Genomic DNA, 19,480 nt, shown 5'->3' with positions numbered 1-19,480 from the left:
AACTTCTCAATATTCTCCTGTTTGTACATACACAGAGATCCTTCTGGCAAATGCACCACTCTGAGAAACTAGAATAATACAAATTTAACTTTAGCTAATGTGAAATGTAATTGCAAATAGAGATGCACCTCTGTACAAATGTGTATCTAATACAAAGCACAGTGAGGTTCTTGGATCTTTGCTTTATGGTGTTATTTAAAGGTTTTGTCAATAGCTGGCAAGAAAACAATATAATTTTTAAAGTATTTTTATTATGCTGAGGTAAGAAAGTGAAAATAATAGGTCACTTTAACCAAGACACTCGTACAGGAGGATAAAGGGAAGGTAAAAGTAATAAAAACTGCCTTTGATACCATAAAAGTGGAATCAAAGAATGAAGATCATTCTCAAGGATGCTATTCTGGACTCAGTGACACTGAAAAACATTTGGGGTTATGGTTGAAAATCATTAAATTCCCAATGCTGTGATGAAAGGGCTATGGCAAATGGAGGAAAAAGAGGAGTATACTGAATGTAGTGAAAAGGGTGGAGAGAAGTGACAAGAGGAGCAAGCAGGAAATGTGGTGCTAAGATTGTTCTGTTTCCTTCAGCAGCACAGAGTGCCCCAGGGAGAGCTGCTGAAATGCATCCTTTTTCTGCCCCCTCAAGCACATCATTAACTCCATCTGAAACAGATGTAATCTCATTTGGAAAATCATATCCAGTTTTGGCATCCGGAATTCCCAAGGGATACTGAAATACTGGAGGGTTCAGAGGAAAATCTCAGAGGTTCTTTCCAACCATGACTATTCTGTGACTCTGTGAAAGCCACAAAATTGACAGTAAGACTGAAGAAAAGGTGATGGAGAACATGGTCAGTATTTACAACAACAGCACATCTTTTGTAGGAGGAAGCTCTTCTTTCTATCATAAAACAGTAACTCAAGAGTAGCCCATGGAAAGCTACACTTACCTTGAATCATGTGTTTTTAAACAGTGGCAATAATTAACAGACAGAACTATTTAGGAGTCTAGAGGATATTCCATTTCTAGGAATACTTAAGCCAAGACTGGGTTTTTTTGGTTTTGTTTTAATATATGGTCTAGTTTAAACAGCAATTAATTTATGAAAGCCTATGCTTTAGTTTATGTCTCATTTCAGACTATATGATCACAGCAGCCCCTTCTGGATTTATCATCTATGGGATATAACACTCAGGCAGCAATTAAATCCAGTGCTTACATTAAAAAGTAATGAGAAGTAACTAATGTACTTAAAGCCAGATTTAAAAAAAAAATAAATAAATAAGGCAGATGACCTGCAAGCTCTCCACTCTCTTGTTTAATATGTTTATCTGGCTATCTGTGCCCCACAGCTGTTTGTTCTGCCTTCCTGGAGGTAGAGAATATGTTTGTGTCATACAGAACAACAGTTCTGGTGGGTTTTTTTCTGTTTCCTCAAAATATACACAACTTGCTTCCTGGTAATAAAGAATTCAAGATACTTTTAAGAATTACACAATAACCACAATGTAAAGGTCCCCAAAGCATTTCAAAATAAAATGTAACAATTAACATTCATAAGGAAAACAAACACAAACATAGCCCTAACAGTCTAAAGAAGTGAGCATTCACTAGAATCTAACAAAGAGCACATTAGCTTCCCAACATCTTCCCAATTCATGGTCAAATTTGTGGGTCTGAGCAGGACGTCTCGCTAAACAGAAGCCTTGTGATTCTGCCCAACTTTGTGCTATTCTTTCTGTGTTTCTTCATGAATGACATTTGTGGACTTCGACATCCTCACATTGGTTAGGTCAGCTCAAAGTATATAAAACTTAGTTAATCCACAAGGAACCATGGAACAGCTGTGGATTTTAAAATCCTAGGGTCTCAATGACCAATTTTATAACTTTTTTTTTTCACCTTAAAAATTAATATATTGACCACGTGGTTAAAAGATTAAAAGCTAGCTTTGCAAAAAAAAAGAAGTTTTCATGAAATATCTCATGACAACAAAAATACCCTAGAAGAGGTCCCAATGATCAATATAAAACTGCTATTTCCCATTCTCGAGGATTATCTTCTAGTAGCATACAGAACTGTGTGACTGCACCTGTGGCTGCAATAACTCCTTCACATTAGAGTGCCATAGAAAATACATATTCACTAAAAGAAACATTCTTAAAACAGCCTCAACTTTTGAAGTTTCAGTTCTTTTTGAAAGCTGGAGAGAGCTCTGTCAACTCAGCTGTAAGCAACCCAACAATTTCTAGCTATTTTGCTGGGGCCTGAGGAATTAAGCTTCTAAATAAATTCCAGACTTCTGTATAAGATCATTACTGTCAAGTTTACTTAGAGCTGGAAACTACTGTTTCCAGGGTCACTGGCTCAGTGTCAGGACCAAGATCATGTTAGTGACAAGACTGTCATCACTACTCAGCAGATGTGGAGTTCCCAAGAAGCCTACTTAAGAAACACTGTATGTTGGAATTTGTACGTTGATTCTGGGCTCCTGACATTTTGTTTATTAAGGAATGCTGAAAAACATGGATCTGGTCCAGTTCGCCACAAATCGCAGTTTAAACAAAAATACGAAAAACAGAAAACATGCACGTCCACATTTGCCTACAAAAAACCTGGCTAGGGAGGGCAAATATGTTTTATAGAACTGACAGTCATGAAATAGGAAGAAAATATCTATTCCTTTCCACCATCTTCTTATTTCCATTCTGATTCCCTATGAGTCAAACGTTTACTTTCACATTTTTCCGAATGTACAAGTCATTCTCTCTGACCTTTACAGACTTCTGCAGTTCAACAAGGCATGGATCCTTTCTTCAGGGAGAACCTCAATCTTTGAAGGGCTTTTCCTTCTTATTAAAAAAAAAGGTTTCTATATCCTTTTATACGTTACCTCCCAAAATCCCAAACTGAATAATTGATTTATTTTCCTATAGCTTATCGAAAGTCCTGAATAAACACAAGTTATCTTTGAGCCATACTTTCTATTTAATTCTAAATGTTCTAACTAAAATTTACTTAATTAAGTAGATAAGGGAAATGGAAATTATAGGAAAAATCTCAATATCTACTTGCTAAACATCATAGGGAGATAATTTTTATTAGCAAATACCATATCTAGACATCTTTATTATGTTACAGAGCTACCAGTAGATGGTGTCTTAGTTGTCTGGAAATGAAAACCTTACTCGATTGGCACATCAGATGCTGGAGTTCTTATCTCAGACACTCACATGATACACCAATTAAAACTATGCATCATTGAGGACCAATTATCTCTTAATTAGGTGGTTTGCTTCCTTAAATCATCAGCTGAACTATTAGCAGTACCTCTGCTTTCTGAGAAATATATCAACTATGTTAAATATTTACTGATAATTTGGTGGCTCATATTAAACCTTTATTGTACAAGTTGGCACAATATTGTTGGGAAATTTGTTCCAGTATATTTTAAGACAAACATTAACAGCTCTATCATTATTTGTTAAAGAAAAGAGGTATAATCCAATAATAAAAAAATACCTTCTCATTTTAGCAGTACTTCAGGATTCATGAGAAGTGTATTGAAAAATAGTATATTGGATTTGGGCAGGCTAAGTTTTTGGGAATATATAGTGTTTTACGATTTATTCTCCACACAACTGGCCTTGCAACCACAAGGAAATAATGAAAGATATTATAATGAGTCAATTTTCCAAAGCAAGAACCAGTAGGTTTCCAGTATAGCATTTGATTACCTCAGAAAGAAAAAAGGTAATCATAATTACTGTAGCAGTCCACCTTTGGGTAATAATTTTCAACTGCTTTATATAATGGAATAATTATACATGAAACAAATATACCTGTAATAATGCAACCACACCATGGAACTTCTGGTATTGGTATCTAATGTGCTGAAAATCAGACTGGAGTTTAGTTTTAGAATCTAGTACTGAAATAAATTAATCTTTCCCTCCACACTGGTGTCTCACAAATGTTAATTTTAAAATAATTTTTAATTCCTTCTCTTAGTGAAGTTTTTTATATAAAAATAACTGTAGAAACTCTATTTATATTGAATTGAGAACCAAGAAATCATGTTTTCATGGTTTCAGACATATTTAATCAGATATAAAAAACAATCTTATGCACAATACGAATATGAATCTCCAGACTTCTTTCTGTCAAACAAACTGTTTCCACTCTTCCATGACTAGAAGGTAATTAGTTGAGCCATTTTAGCAGAATATCAAAGTGCAAATTTAATATGATCCATTACCAAGAACTTTTGTTTCTTTAGTTCTACATTCTCCTACTATCCAATGGTCAGTTAATGCCCTTATTATCCAGCTTCATGCTCATTAAAAAAAAAAAAAAAAAAAAAAAGCCTGACAAAACACTAAATACTATGCTGTAACTTTCCTTCAAAATCTTTTCCAAAGCACTGTGTACTACTACATCTGTTGTTACCTGAAACACTTATTTGCTGCCTTCTAATAACAAACTTGGACTTGTTCTTTTCCAGTCTGGTGACCCTCCCCCCCTGCTTTTGGCCCTGCAGTTTCACATGCCACTTCCTTCAGATTCAAGGGTGGGGATCACCTGGTGCCTAATCTGAGCACATTAAGATCAAGTTTTGCATCCAACATTGTTGAAAATATTTTTTATTAATATATGTTAATTATTATTGTCAATCCTGACTTTATACCATGACTAATATCATCTTCCCTATGGAAAACAGAAGCTAAAATAGGCTGAAGGTGCCCAGGGATGTCGTGGAAGCCCCCTTCCTGGTGTTCAAGGCCAGGCTGGATGAGGCTTGTGCAGCCTGACCTAGTGGGAGGTGTCCCTGCTCATGGCAGGGAGGTTGGAACCTGATGATCTTTAAGGTCCCTTCCAATCTTAATCACCCCATGATTGTAAGTATATATTTACATTTTCGCTTATACCTTAGTAATCTATAAACTAACCCACCCTGTACTGCTTGATGCCTTCTTCTCCTGTAGGTTTTTTCTTTTTTTCCTGTTCAAAATAATTTCCTTGCAGAATTGTAATTAAATGGTGATTGGGTGGATTTTCCATGCTTTTGTTCTTGGTATACTATTTTCAAACCTGTTTTAAAGGTGTATTTTGCATTTACTGTAAGAAAACATCAAAGTAATTTTGGAAGCTAATGTATCCACTTCATCATCAATACCTGCTTAGTGCTTCAAGAATTACAGTGTCTTCACACAGAGCTCTATGCAGTTACTCAGTAGCCTCTACGAAAAACATTAAGGCACTTAGAAATTGAATCATTCACCATAAATCACAGAGATTAGATTTAGGCATGCAATCATTGAATGGAGGAGGGTCTGTACAAACACAGCTACATGTGGAAAATACTCATTTTCCAAGCAAGCATTCCAGAATCATGACCTTAGCAAAATTCAGAAAGGTCTTAAAAACCAAAAAGCTCTGATCTTTATTTTCAAATTTAGCAATTAAGTTTGTGCTGCTGTGGTGACTTCTAATGGCAGTGACAGAAAAGTTTCACTTCTCAGAGCTTTTATAACAGAATGAATTTAGCATAAATGCTAAAAATTCAAAATGAACCCAAAACAAAACAAAAAAAGCTGAAATAAATTATTTTACACAGTAAATTTTATTACAAGGGTATGTATGCTTCTTGATTTACATTACACTGCTCCTTCAGTTGCTACAGGCAGGCTATTAACAGGCGTAAGAAAAGCAATTCTGAAACACAAGCAAATCAGCTGAAAGAACACTAGTTTTCCCTTAAAAAACAAAACAAAACAGCAACAAAAAGCAAACCCTAGAAAATTTATATGTGAAGTAGTTCTTATTATTTGTTGTGCTACATACCAATAAAATGTAAATCTTCATCACAATTCATTATTCTGTTCTGACATACAAACTAACACAGGGGGGCAAAGATAATTTTCCTCAGAAACAGCAGTGGAAGAAAATTAAAAAAAAAATAAAAATGTATCCCAACAATGTGCTACTAAAGCTTGCAGTGGTCTTATTTGAGAATAATTAAATTCCTTCTTTCCAGCACATCTGGGCATTCTACCTGCACACTAACACAGTGTCTAACTTCACTGTAACAATAATTGTTCTATACTACAGAAACACATAAGGGATTAACTATTCTATGATCAAAAATAAATAACAAGTTGGGTTTTTTTCATTAAATACAAACCTAATTTTGCCAGGCAGTGCTTTGCTGCTAAGGTGAACTTTATTATTTAAACTGACTCTCCCAATTAAAACTCAGACACTTGTGAAACTTTCATTTACACTTTAGGGTGGAAACGAAATAAGTAGGAAAACAGTTATTATCATCTTCTGATGAGGTTTTAAAACTGGTAGAAAAAATGTGCTGCTCAGGCACAAGTCAAGATCAAACTCACAAGTCTGACAGTTTTAAAGAGATAGAGGTGCATGAAAGCAGCTGATCCAGAAGCAAGAATGCTACTGCTGTGCTTAGGGACAGAGCACATCAAGCAGAAAGCCAGGACAGCATTCTAAGGCTATTTGCTTGTTTCATACACACTTGCTACTTTTCAGAATATAGGAGCAAGTCATGGGGAAAAAAAAATAAATAAAAAAAAATCTGTAACTGGCTTTAGTGACAAAAATCCCTTGCCATAAAATTAGTTTCCTGACTGAAGACCATGTCACTTGCTACTTTTCAGAATATAGGAGCAAGTTATGGGGAAAAAAAAAAAAATAAAAAATCTGTAACTGGCTTTAGTGAGAAAAATCCCTTGCCATAAAATTACTTTCCTGACTGAAGACCATGCTGTCACTGCTGTTATTAATATTTGCATAGCTGTCAGAAGCCCAAGCTTTATGACTGCTTACTACTTCAGGGACCACTGACCATTATTTGAGGTTCAGGCTGCAGTCTGAGTTACTGCTTTTCAATAAATGTTACAGCCTTCAAATTCCATTACCAGTAGAATCTGAATTATATCTACTCTCAGAATAAAATAAAAATAAGCAGAAACAAGTTACGAGGCTCAGTCACATACTCTGTTCAGAAATCTAGACTATTTAAGACAACAGTATTTTCTCAAGAAGTCCTATTTAACACAGATATAAGATGGGGTACACCTAAAGGGTTGGGACTGTCAGACACTCAGTCAGTTGTCGCGTTGGTAAGACTGGATGATATATCATGTCCTATTACTCAGATACTTGAACCCCTACCTCTGTAAGTCTGGAATAGCAAAGCTTAAGGGTCTGTATTCATCTTTACTTCCCAGTCAGCTCTGCATTACAAGAAATGGAGGAAAAGTGCATGGGGTACACCTAAAGGGTTGGGACTGTCAGAGACAGTCAGTTGTAGGGTTGGTAAGATGTCCTATTACTCAGATACTTGAACCCTTGCCTCTGTAAGTCTGGAACAGCAAAGCTTAAGGGTCTGTATTCATCTCTACTTTCCAGTCAGCTCTGCATTACAGGAAATGGAGGAAAAGTGTGGTATAAACTCCTCCAATAATTCAACAGGAAAATATACCTGACACCCAACAACAGCCCTCTTTGTGGAAACAGCTCTAAGCTGAAGATGTCCTACATCACCATCTTTCTAATGACCCCTTTTGCAACTGTCACATTTCTGCTTCTCCTTTGATGTCAAGGAAGAAAAAATCTTATAGCTAAATGAAATGCTTTTAGCATCAGGGAATTTAAATGTAGCAGCTTCCCCTGAGGGTTGCAGAGCTCTCTTACTGACTGAGCACCCAGCTGCATGCCCACAGCCATTATGGACAGAAGAAGGGCGCTGAGTAATGGGAACCTAGAGTGCAATTTTATATAGAGAGAAGAACTTCACCTGAAACTGAAAATTTCCTGCATAGTTTCTATGGTTGGCAAGTAATTCACTGCTATGTAGTGCTGAAGAACTTGTATTGTGAGGTCATTAGGCTCAGAAAAATAGAATGGGTCACTGGGTCGTTGCTTGTGAAGTATCACCACAGAGCAGCACATCCTCAGGATTGTTGTACAGACACAACCATCACACTTCTTTTTTTCAAGTCAGGAAATGGTATTTCAAAATAAAGTATTTAGCATTTAGAATCACTGGGGATTTATTAAGATTTAGGAAAAAACCTCCAAGCTTGCTGAGTAAGTAATATGCATAGTAAAAGTACTTCAGGAAGCAACCGTAAACCGTTGAGCCAAATAACCAATCACCTGCTGGGATATACAGTTCTTCCTTGTAGTCATGGGAATCTTGAAGATGAATGAATGCAAAAATAGAGATAATATAGGTAAATTTGACAGAAAATGAAACTAAGTGTCTTGTATAATGAGGACTGCTGTTCCTTCTCCTATAGAACATGAAATGGTAAGAGCAGTAACTCCAACACCAACAGCCAAACATTCCCAATAAAAGACACAAGTACTCTTAGCTCCAGTGCCAGCATAAGAGGAGGTATAAAAGGAGAGTGTTAAATGCTTATCAACAACTTGAAATATCAGTTAGAAGGGAAGTAAGGTCACTATTTCTGCTTCCTTAGGAACTCACTCCTTATATAATCTATTCTTCACAAGTCACATGGAATAATGTAAATACAGGAGCCTGATACTCAGATTGTATTTGAAAAATGCCAGAAGTGCTGAAGTAAGTATCTAGTTCTCCACAAAATTATTATTTAAAAGGTATGTGCCAAATTTCATGCTGATATCTTGCTTACACCTATCAACAGAGTACCTCTCAAGGAAGCCACAGTAATTTCCTTAGCTCTAATAGGATTAAAGGAAACTTTCAGTGCTGAGCTTATATAAGATATCACAACATTTTTAACCAACACAATCTGACCAATGCAGTGTGACTGCACTAGTAGAAAGGACTACAGTGCAAAATAGTTTGGTGTCTAAGACCATTTTATGCATAGGCCAACCTCTGTGACACCCAAAGCCCTGCACTAGAACACAGAGCTAACTCTCTGACCACCACAGAAAAGCAAAGGTGGTTAATTCAGGAAAATAATTTCTAGACCATTTGCAATTTCATTCAGAGACCATCTAGAAGAGTTTCCTCTTGTAAACCAGAATCCAGCAGTACGTGACTCTCCTGAAGAGTCCTTCCATCAGTATAACAGTAACATCATTTTTGTAAAAATTATAATTTTTAAATTGACACTTTCTAATACAGTAACAGACTGATATCAACCACTTTTCCATATTGTGAAGGTGAATTCTGGAACACTAAGAAAAGAACATATATATCTTAGCAATGTGAGCCTATTTAGTACTAGCCTTGGAAACTTCAGCCTCTGGATGGGGATAAACCATTACTTCCCTCTCTTTAAGTCCTAGAAGGCACATATTTTTTTAGATTTCTATGATATACAGAATCATAAAGTTAACATATAAAACTGAACTTGTTTTCTCTGAAAAGCTCCCTACTCCATTTATCATATGAAGATCTTATCTACTGCCAGAGCACAGAACATAAGAAGCCTATATGGGTAATGTGAACTTCAGATATTTCCTTGGAAAAAACAAACCACAGCATAAAAAAGCTGAGAGATAAATAATACTTCTGTTGATTTAGGAAGGCAAATACAGAGGACAAATATTAAGATCCTGAAACAGTTTTCATAATCGGACCTCAGCATTCTTTTTCCACTGCATAAAATTGGAGTGACTTCATCTCCAGGTTTAAGTATTTTTTTTAATGAAAAATTAGCAGCACAGGAAAGGAATGCAATACTCCAGCACCATCACCTCTGAGACAACTGTCTAGTCTGAGGAATTTCAATGTGCCATAAAAATTAATTTTAAAAAAAATAAAAATTCAGTGCAATTGCAACAGATAAGGAAATGTCTGATTTAAAAATAATAATCATAAAAAAAAAAGAGGCATCTAACCAATGACCAGGAATTCCATTTATTGAACATTAAAACACATTGCCATTAAGGTGCTATACTGCAATCTGAACAGGACAGGGAGAAGTTGCAATCTGCCAACATCTGACAAAGAGTTGTACATCTTAAGAATGCAGCACCTTAATAACATTGGTCTTACAATGATGATATAGGCACCTTCCAGTCTTAAAGGTAAAAGGAGCGTGCCATGCACTTTCAGCTTGAATTGCTTCCTGGTGTTTCTTTAGGAAGGCTATTTGGCACATGAAGTTGTTCTGTCCTTAAAAAGTCGGATTAGTAAGTGTAAAAAAAAGCAGTTAACCTTCAGGGCTTTTTCTCTTAAATAGGACATGCATAAATGTTAATAATTTACACCAATTCATCCTTCAACACTGTGTAACATTTATATTTACATTTAAGATTCATGTATTATTAAGAAAAGTCTAGCGTTATTTAACACAGGGATATTTCTCCACCAGTTTACTTAGAAGATGACTGATTTAACCCAGGAGACTTCTCTGCACATTATTTTATCATTCATAGATGTGTGCGAGTGTATATGTATGTATTTTTTTCCCTACCAAAATGGAAATCTGTACAATATTTGTAATTACAGTTAACTGGCAAGAATTTTGAGCTCATTCCAGTTTCTTGAGTGAATCGCCAGGAATTATGAAATTTTATTATCATTTAACAATTTATTTTTAATAATTAATTCCATAAGGCAGCTATAGCCAAAAGCTGGTCATCCATGTAAAGAGCTCCCTGACTGCTGCAGGGGACACAGCATTTACAAATGTAGCTACAGGAATGGTAACTGTAAATATTGCTGAGACCAACCATCATTGCATTGATTTTTTTGAGTCTGCTGCTGCACAGTATCTTACTATTCCAGAAAACACTCAGTGAAATTGATTCAATGAAGTCAAAGAAGAATATAAATTCTAATCAAATACACTCAATGTTAACTGAAGTTTGTAATATTGCAGTATGGTAGGGACATGCAACCTTTAAGAAATTCAGAGGCTAAGAAAGCTAATGGTAACTGGAAGATCACACACAAATATGTAGGTACATAAATACATACTTGTGTGCCCTCTTTTATGTATAAATCTAAATGCATAATATACATCACAGATAAACATTTATGATCAATGATTTTAACTTCAGATTCTAGAATCAACAGACTGATTCACTACAGAAAGCTCAAGCATCATAACAGAATTCCTATGCACAGAAAATAGAGCATGCAAAGAATACTGTTTTCTGTCTGAGCAAAGAATGCTTTCTGACTGAAAACATGAAATTCAATGGGAAGCTAAGAAATCAACATCTTCATAAGCACAGAACAGTCACACTAACCTGTATTTTGATTGGCCAGGAGAAATTGCTGACATAGACGTAGAAAGTGATGTTTGGGTTGCTCCGAAAGTTGAATTTTTCACAGGAAAAGCTATCCCTGTATTCCTTAATGTTTGCCTTAGAAACAACAGGAATCTCTTCTCCAGATATTGTTCCAGCTAAAAAAAAATAATCCCATATATATGTATTTATTACAAATATTAATCAACATGAAAGGTGTCAAAGTAAATTTGCACAAGAAACTTAAACTTTTTAATTACTTCTGGTTTCTTCAGGCTGCAACTTTAATAACCCTTTATTACAGTTTACATGGCACATCAAGTATATTTTATATTCCTACAGAGAATTCACAGAAACCCTTACTCTGGTTTAAAAAGATAATGAATGAAGCATAAAATATCTAGAAGTAACATTGATTTTATGAGGAAGTTCTGATGGTCAGCTAAACAGATATTAGGCTTTCATCTAGTAATTAACATTCTATTTCAATAAAAACTCACAGTTTAATAAAGCATGAAAGTGAATTAGTCTACATCTTACATTTTTGCTGTAGAGTTTTAATTGTTCATGAAAGCTTTAAAACATATCTACTACTAAACACGTACCATTTTTTGCAAATATATGGGTGACAGTGCTAAGTTAAAATAAAAGAGGATTGGAACCTGATAGTCTTTAAGTTCCCTGATAATCTTAAACATTCAATGATTCTATACTATGATTCTATTCTATGAATTTACTATTATATGTTAAAATACTTCACAATTACATGGATGAAGAAATTAATGAGTTTATGTAAGACAAGCTCTAAACCTCCTTTAAAAAGGTTTTTTTAATTTCTATTTTAGTATGATTTAATTTTAAGCATCATGCTTCTCCTTGGATGTGTTTTTAGAAAGTCAATAGAACCAATTCATAGAAACTGTCTAAATAAACCTTTTTATCCTTCCTCTTAAAACAAAGAAGAGTAATCGGGTTCAAAGTTGGAGAAAAATAGATAAGCAGGTCCTTTTATCAGCATACACAGAAGAACTTCATTGTTTGATATCAATGTTAAGGTTAATAATTATTTTTTTAGCTTGAACACTGAAACAAAGAAATCAAAATCTCAGTCTCTGCAGTAGTTAAGGAAGCAATTTATCTTAATTAAAATCACAGCATTTCATAACACTGTCATTTTAAAAATTTAAATAGGCTACAAGCTTTTCCTACCAAAGTAATTTTAATTGAATGAGGGAGAAAGTTAACATATTAATGAAGCCTTGTTCAGACTGCAAATTATCATCTAAGGTTTAAATAATATAATCAATAATGGCATGATGATAATGGCAAAAGAACACATTTGGTAAAGTTTTATTATCAAAATTAGCAACAAAGAGACAATCAGGTTAAAATAGCTTAAAGGATCATGACATCATATGGGAAAAAGTCATCACACCAAAATTCATGCTCACCTGTAGAACCAACAGACCATGTAATATTGAGGTTGAAGTTGTTTGATGCATTAATTGATATATCCAAATTTTTATTTGACTGGATAAAAAAAGAAAATATATTGAAGTGAACAAAATATATCAAAATGTATTGAATAAATATTGTACATAACTGAATATAGCCTTTTAATCATCTCCTGGTTTTCATTTTAAACATATATAGTAATGGTAATCATTCAGAACCAAAGGCAATTTTCTCTTTTGCTTCAGTACAAACAGGGTACTACTACACACAGAATTACACCAGGTATCTTTTCAGATTGTTATACAAATAATGAGACTTTTTTAATATAAAATGAAAGAAAAAAACACATGGCAAATGGCTACATTTTAATTACAATTTAAAATTACTTTCTCATCTGCTAATCAAGATTTCTCAACTGATCAGTGTACTATTTTTATCATCTCAAGAAGCTACTAACACTTGTTATCCATGGGAACAATAATAAAACAAGCCAGCTGATATTTTTTTGAGTAATAGTTGAAGTACATCTACCATGTAGAAAGTCTTCTCAGTGAAGACACTGGAATAGTTTTTGATTTTCAAAGAGCTTTGAAATATTCTAATACCTTGTAGGCACTTGGTAAACCTTTAATCATGGTCAAATAGAACAGAAACATTGATCATGACTCTCTAAAACTTGTCTAAAGTTAATAACGTTTTCTTACCTGTTCTGGATTTGCTATGAAGTTTATGGCAGTGTGATGGCGATCATCCTCTTGTAACAAGCTGAAGGTGAACTGGTAATCAATCAAAAGGCTGTCTGTGGCCAAAAGAGAATAGAAAAATAAAACAGATTTCAAGTGTATACATATTAATTACATGCTATGCAAGCACCTAAAAATTTACTGTTCACTTTTATTTTAAAAAAACACCAAGTAATATAAAGGCAAAATTGTTCACAAGCATTTCGTTGTTTAAGTATTTGCACAATAATGTCTTGAAGCAATAAAAAAATAACAATTCAGTGAAGCAGTTAGAAAAATAATTAAGAAAAATAACTAAATCACAAAACATTCTATCATGGAGTCAGAGCAGCTATTGCACATATCTTAAAGCAGTCATTCTTTGTAATTATTCCAAAATACAGTATCAAGCATTGTAAGTGTTACCAGTTCCCTGATTTACTCTGGAATAATTATTCTAATATTCTGATCAAACTGCATTTAAATATTTTTGGTTTACAGTTATACACTTTACTGTGTTATATAAATGGTTTACTATTATAGATACATTACTCTTAACACATTTCAGACTTATCAGGTTTAAAACTTTGGAAAAAAGCTGCATCTACAGTAAAAATTATATAGTATGGAGACACCATACCATAGTAAAATAAGATTGTTAAACATTAAAATGGCACAGTGGAATTCTGAATATATAAATCATGTGACCACCAAGCACATCCTTTCTAAATTGCCATATTTCTAAGAGATTCTGTAAGTGGCAAGGGAAATACATTTTTCACACAAGAGAAACAAGAGGCAGTCCAGAATTGACTCAAAAAGTTTGTATTTCACTTTCAAATGACATTTGCTCTGCACATTTTTTACTCAACTTGTGAAAGGAAAGGGGTCTGCCAGACAGTTCCTGTTCATGCTGTTTCTGTCCTCCAGCAGCACTTCCCTGCCAGCCAGATAAAACTGGCACAGGTGCAAGAGGATGAACAGGCTCAGATGACCCAAACCATGCTTAAACCTTCTGAAGGACCATAAAATGATTGAGACAAGTCAAAGGCCATAAATTTTGAGCCCTCCCATTGTGTTCCTGAATCTGAAGGACTGAGATGAACTCCTAGATAGGTCATAGCACTAGGAATGACTGAAAAGGAACTCTTCTGAAGGGGCAAGGGGACTTCTAAGGGTAAAACAGATTTTCAGCATCTCCATAATGTAAGGAAAAGACCCAGTGATCAGGGATGGCTGCTGCTGCAGTTCATAGAGGGTGCCATGTAGAATCCCAGCAGCAGGGTTCACTGCAGTCACACAGCCAATAATCAGCAGAGTCCTCAGAGGTGTAAATTGTGTTGGTAGATTAATAACCCTTGTGCATCAATCAGGTGTGAACCAGAGGTTGCTGTGGTGGATGGATCTTGAGTGCTCTGCTACAGGGTCAGGTACTTGCAGATCTAACAGAATAAATCTTCTACTTCTTTGACCATTATGGCCTTACAGAGACCAGAAAATTCTGTTTTTTCTTCTGTCACAAGAAATCAGGAGGTGGCTTGCATGTGTACATTATTCACATTATTATTTTGTGCATGCTAAAATATGGTTAAATGCAAGTAATCTTTGATGCTACATCCTAGTGAATAACTTTGAAGTCCTATTTTGATCCCTTTCTTGATGACATTCTACTAGTCAGCAACATCACATGAGCCCTGTGTAACAAAAAAATACGTGATCATAAAAACAAAATCAGTAAATATAAAGAGTAAATCATTAAGTCAAAGAAGGAAATAGCTGTGTCAGCCTTTTGTTGGACTCAATTGTTTGCTTAATGCTGACAATCACCTTTTCTGCAGCAACACATCATCTGGAAAAATACACTCTATTGTATCCCATGGGAAGCTTGACATAGGAGGGAAAAAGCTTACTGGTCAATGATGCACAAATACAGCCTACTGCATTGTCTTAATAGTTAAAGAAAATGGTTGTGGGTTGTTTTCTTATCATGAGTGTGGAAAGAAAATTAGAAAATAAAGGAGTTACATGAAAGGAATTTTCATGACCTTCAAAAGCTGAGAAATCCACTTTCTCAATTACTCTTCATCCTAGTTCCATTACTCAAATAAGTTGATCTAGATGCCTTAGATAATGAGTTTGGATCAGGTATTTGCAAGCTTATCAAGAGAAAAGACTGATAAATAGTAAATTAAAAGACTCTATTTATCTATTAGTACTACTCAACACTTCTATAGCTATAGAAATCTAAATAATAAAGTCTCAAAACTACAAAATACAAGAAGCAGTGTAGAGCCTTCTGGACAAGATATTGTTGATTTGCTCATAATAGAGGGAAAAAGAGTATTTAAAAATGCCATGGGCCTCCTCTAAATTCAGCTTGTGCCCACTCAGAGATGCAGAGTATCAGCCAAAGATTAGCAGTGACAGATCTTCAGATCTCATCATAAGACAAAGTTGTGAATAGACAGGACATTTGTCTCCCAATTATATATGAACAAAGAGCTTCTTTGCATAAAAGTTTAACAAAATTCGAAGTAATTTACTCTTAAAACTATATGACTAGGAGGGGTTTTGCATTTTTTTTTTGTTGCTGCTGTTGTTTTGCTTGTTTGTTTGCTTTTAAATTTGTTTTCCTTGCTGTAAGCCAAGACAATGGGAACCTGTTTTTCAAGGATTGCAGGAAAAGTCCTTATATTAAAAGACATTAAACTATACAAATTCTCATAACTTTACCATCTGTAACAAATCAGAAAAGTACTGCCACTTTTTTTTTTTTTTTTAACCTATATTTTTACCTACAACACAGTTGCAACACTATATCACAAAAAACAGTAAGTCGGTTATATAAAGCACCTTTTATACACAAGATGTCCCAAAGCATTTTATGGAGGAACTCTATAAAGTAGTATCACTGTATTAACAGTAACAAAGATAGCTGCATGTCCCACATAGAAACTATGATCTCCTTTGTGGGACTCGGAGACTTTAATACTACTACTAACTGCTACAAGTGCTACTAACACAGTTTGTGTTATTCAAGAAGAGCTCTAAGACCCAACACATGGAACTCGCCCTGGAATGCTTCAAAGGAGCAAAAGGACCTTTAATTTATGCCAAGCCAGCCGTTCAAGTGGGAAGAAAAGACCTTTACCAAACTATTCAAGAAGGAGCAGATTTCTTCGTACTCATAGATATAAATATGAAGTTTTTATTCTATAAAGAGCTGCAGTAGAGAGGGACAAATCATTAAATCTCTACCTTGGCCACAGAGTGGGTGCTGCAAAGCAGAAAAAAAACATCTCTTCACAGGCAATTCTAATTCAGGGAAGATACCTAAAGTGTGTGCAACTTGAATGAAGCGGAGAGCACTGCCTAGTGCAGTTATATGATTCAACAGTGTCAGTGAAGTCAGGTGCAAATAGAAGAGCTGACACTGAGCAAACACTCCTTTCCATCTTTCTGAGGACTGCAAAAGTATGCTGAAGAAGATTCACAACTTAAACGAAGGTTTATTTTCATAGTAAGGACACTTCTGGTTGGCTAAAACTTGGAGAAAGATTTGCCTGGACCTATTCTTAAATCAAACATCCCAAATCTCTGGAAGGGTCTAAAGCTATATTAGAATATGAATTAGCAGAACTAAGTCTCTCCTCCTGTTGCATCCTGCTGCTTGTCTTTCTGGCTCTCCTTCCTCCCTCTCTCCATCTGCTTCAGCCTATACCACAGGACGGGCTTCCTCCACATGTATTCAGCAGCTCTCCAGGAAAATACCACCTCCCTCTCCTCCAGAAGGCTTCACCTTTTGCAGACTGCTGCAGGCAGAACAGCTTTCCTCCCCCCTGACAAGCCCCAGTTCAAGCATGACCCTAAGACATAATTTATGCCAATGCATTAGAAGTGCACATAAACTAAGGAGTTACACAGTACATCACACTGTATTTCCCAATTCATAGAGCCATTCAGCCCAGACAGCTTAGCCTGGAAATAAATAAAATATTAAAGTGAAAGTCAGTTGTAAGAATACAAACTTCTGAATAGTTAAATGTATAAATAACCAAATGTATAATAGCTAAATGTAGAAACAGCTACTTAAAGTACATTTAGTCTATACGTTGTTGATGCTTATTGTTGTGTGTATTTACAATAAGGAATTTAGAGAGGTCCAAGCTGTACTACATGTATTTTTTATTTCCAATTTAAACCTTCAAAATGCCACCATAGGTATTTTTGCCCCTTACATAAAAACATGAAACTTTTCGTAAGTGCTTCTATTTATGAAGACACACACAGAACAGATTGCTTCAATTAAGAAAGAAATTTGGATCACATATAAACCAAAAAAAACCCCAAACAAACAACCCCAAAAAACCCCACCTCACTGCATTTATATTCTAATACTGGATGACAATGAAAGCAGTAAGATAACAAATAATAAACATCATCATCAGACTGCCATATGAGCAACATCAGATAAAAGCAATCTTCTCATTTTCTGAGTGACCTAGAGAATCAAGATTTTTAAACTATTTTCAAAATCTGGTCAACTATGAAAATAAACCAAAACAATTCAAACAACACCCCCATAACAGGTAGTAATCAAAATATTATTAATGGCCATTTACATACAAAAATTAAATATACAAAAGTATAAAATTATTTCAGTCAATTATAGAAGAAAATGGTTGAGTCCCTAGAAGTACTATTGATGCACTCAGTGGTACACTCTGGTGACTCCTTTTCTGAAAGAATTAAAAAACCCTAGGATATGAATCCCACCACTTTTAAAATTATATTACCTCAATATAAACTTAATTCTCAACACATTTTAAATCCACAAAGTGTCAATTAGCTGTAATGATTTTTTCCAAAGAGACTACATAGTTAACTATCCTGAGCACAGCACAGACTCTTAACTATGGAAAAAAAATTAATGACATTACAGAATGAGTGGTACATTCTTCTATTTTTTTAAAAAAAGTTAAGTCAAAAAGAAATTATCTGAAATAAAGTTGTGGGGTTTTTTACAATTATTTGCTCATCTACATATCCCCAATCTTGGAAATATGCAGAACACAGTTTCATCTGTAGTCAATGGGGCAGAATTGTAGTCAATGGGGCAGAATCTGGTTGGAGGTGTGTGACTAGTGGAGTCCCTCAGGGGTCGGTACTGGGACAAGGGGAAGTGTAGACTTTTGCATTTGGGGAAGAACAACACCATGTCCCAGTACAGGTTGGGGGCTGACCTGCTGGAGAGTAGTGTAGGTGAAAGAGACCTGGGGGTCCTGGTAGACAGGAGGATGGCCTTGAGCCAGCAATGTGCCCTTGTGGCCAAGAAGGCCAATGGCATCCTGGGGTGCATTAGAAAGGGTGTGGTTAGTAGGTCAAGAGAGGTTCTCCTCCCCCTCTATTCTGCATTGGTGAGGCCGCATCTGGAGTATTGTGTCCAGTTCTGGGCCCCTCAGTTCAAGAAGGACAGGGAACTGCTTGAAAGAGTCCAGCGCAGAGCTGCTAAGATGATTAAGGGAGTGGAACATCTCCCTTATGAGGAAAGGCTGAGGGAGCTGGGTCTCTTTAGCTTGGAGAAAAGGAGACTGAGGGGTGACCTCATCAATGTTTACAAATATGTAAGGGGTGAGTGTCAGGGAGATGGAGTTAGGCTTTTCTCAGTGATGACCAGTGATAGGACAAGGGGTAATGGGTGTAAATTGGAGCATAGGAGGTTCAAGGTGAATATCCGAAAAAAATTTTTTTACTGTGAGAGTGACAGAGCCCTGGGACAGGCTGCCCAGGGAGGTTGTGGAGTGTCCTTCACTGGAGACATTCAAAACCCACCTGGATGCGTTCCTGGGTGATGTGCTCTGGGTGACCCTGCTCTGGCAGGGGGGTTGGACTAGATGATCTTTCGAGGTCCCTTCCAACCCCTAGGATTCTATGATTCTATGATCTTAGCTCTTGATTGTTTCAGTAAAAACTTAATATCTGGCATTTAATTTTTATATGCCATCAATATTCTCCTTTTTATATTTTCCTACTTAATATGTTTGAAATAAAATTATTTTTTAAATAAAAATATA

The 19,480-nt window shown here is 35.5% G+C and overlaps 1 protein-coding gene across 1 annotated transcript in view; it reads right to left on the bottom strand.

Annotated features, from left to right (window-relative positions):
* Positions 1-19,480, bottom strand: part of ATRNL1 (attractin-like 1) — a 454,560-nt gene that overhangs the window by 265,774 nt on the left and 169,306 nt on the right. Inside the window, exons 22-24 of the mRNA XM_010003956.1 lie at positions 13,389-13,483; positions 12,681-12,759; positions 11,230-11,387 (exon numbers count right to left, since the gene is read on the bottom strand). Of these exons, the coding sequence (XP_010002258.1) occupies positions 11,230-11,387; positions 12,681-12,759; positions 13,389-13,483 (332 nt within the window). The remainder of the gene's footprint in view (positions 1-11,229; positions 11,388-12,680; positions 12,760-13,388; positions 13,484-19,480) is intronic.

The sequence above is a fragment of the Chaetura pelagica genome, unplaced genomic scaffold, assembly GCF_000747805.2.
Source record: "Chaetura pelagica isolate M959 unplaced genomic scaffold, ChaPel_1.0 scaffold248, whole genome shotgun sequence".
Taxonomy (NCBI): Eukaryota; Metazoa; Chordata; class Aves; order Apodiformes; family Apodidae; genus Chaetura; species Chaetura pelagica.
The sequence above is the reverse complement of the archived record's forward strand: the minus strand, read 5'-3'. Positions and strand labels throughout refer to the sequence as shown.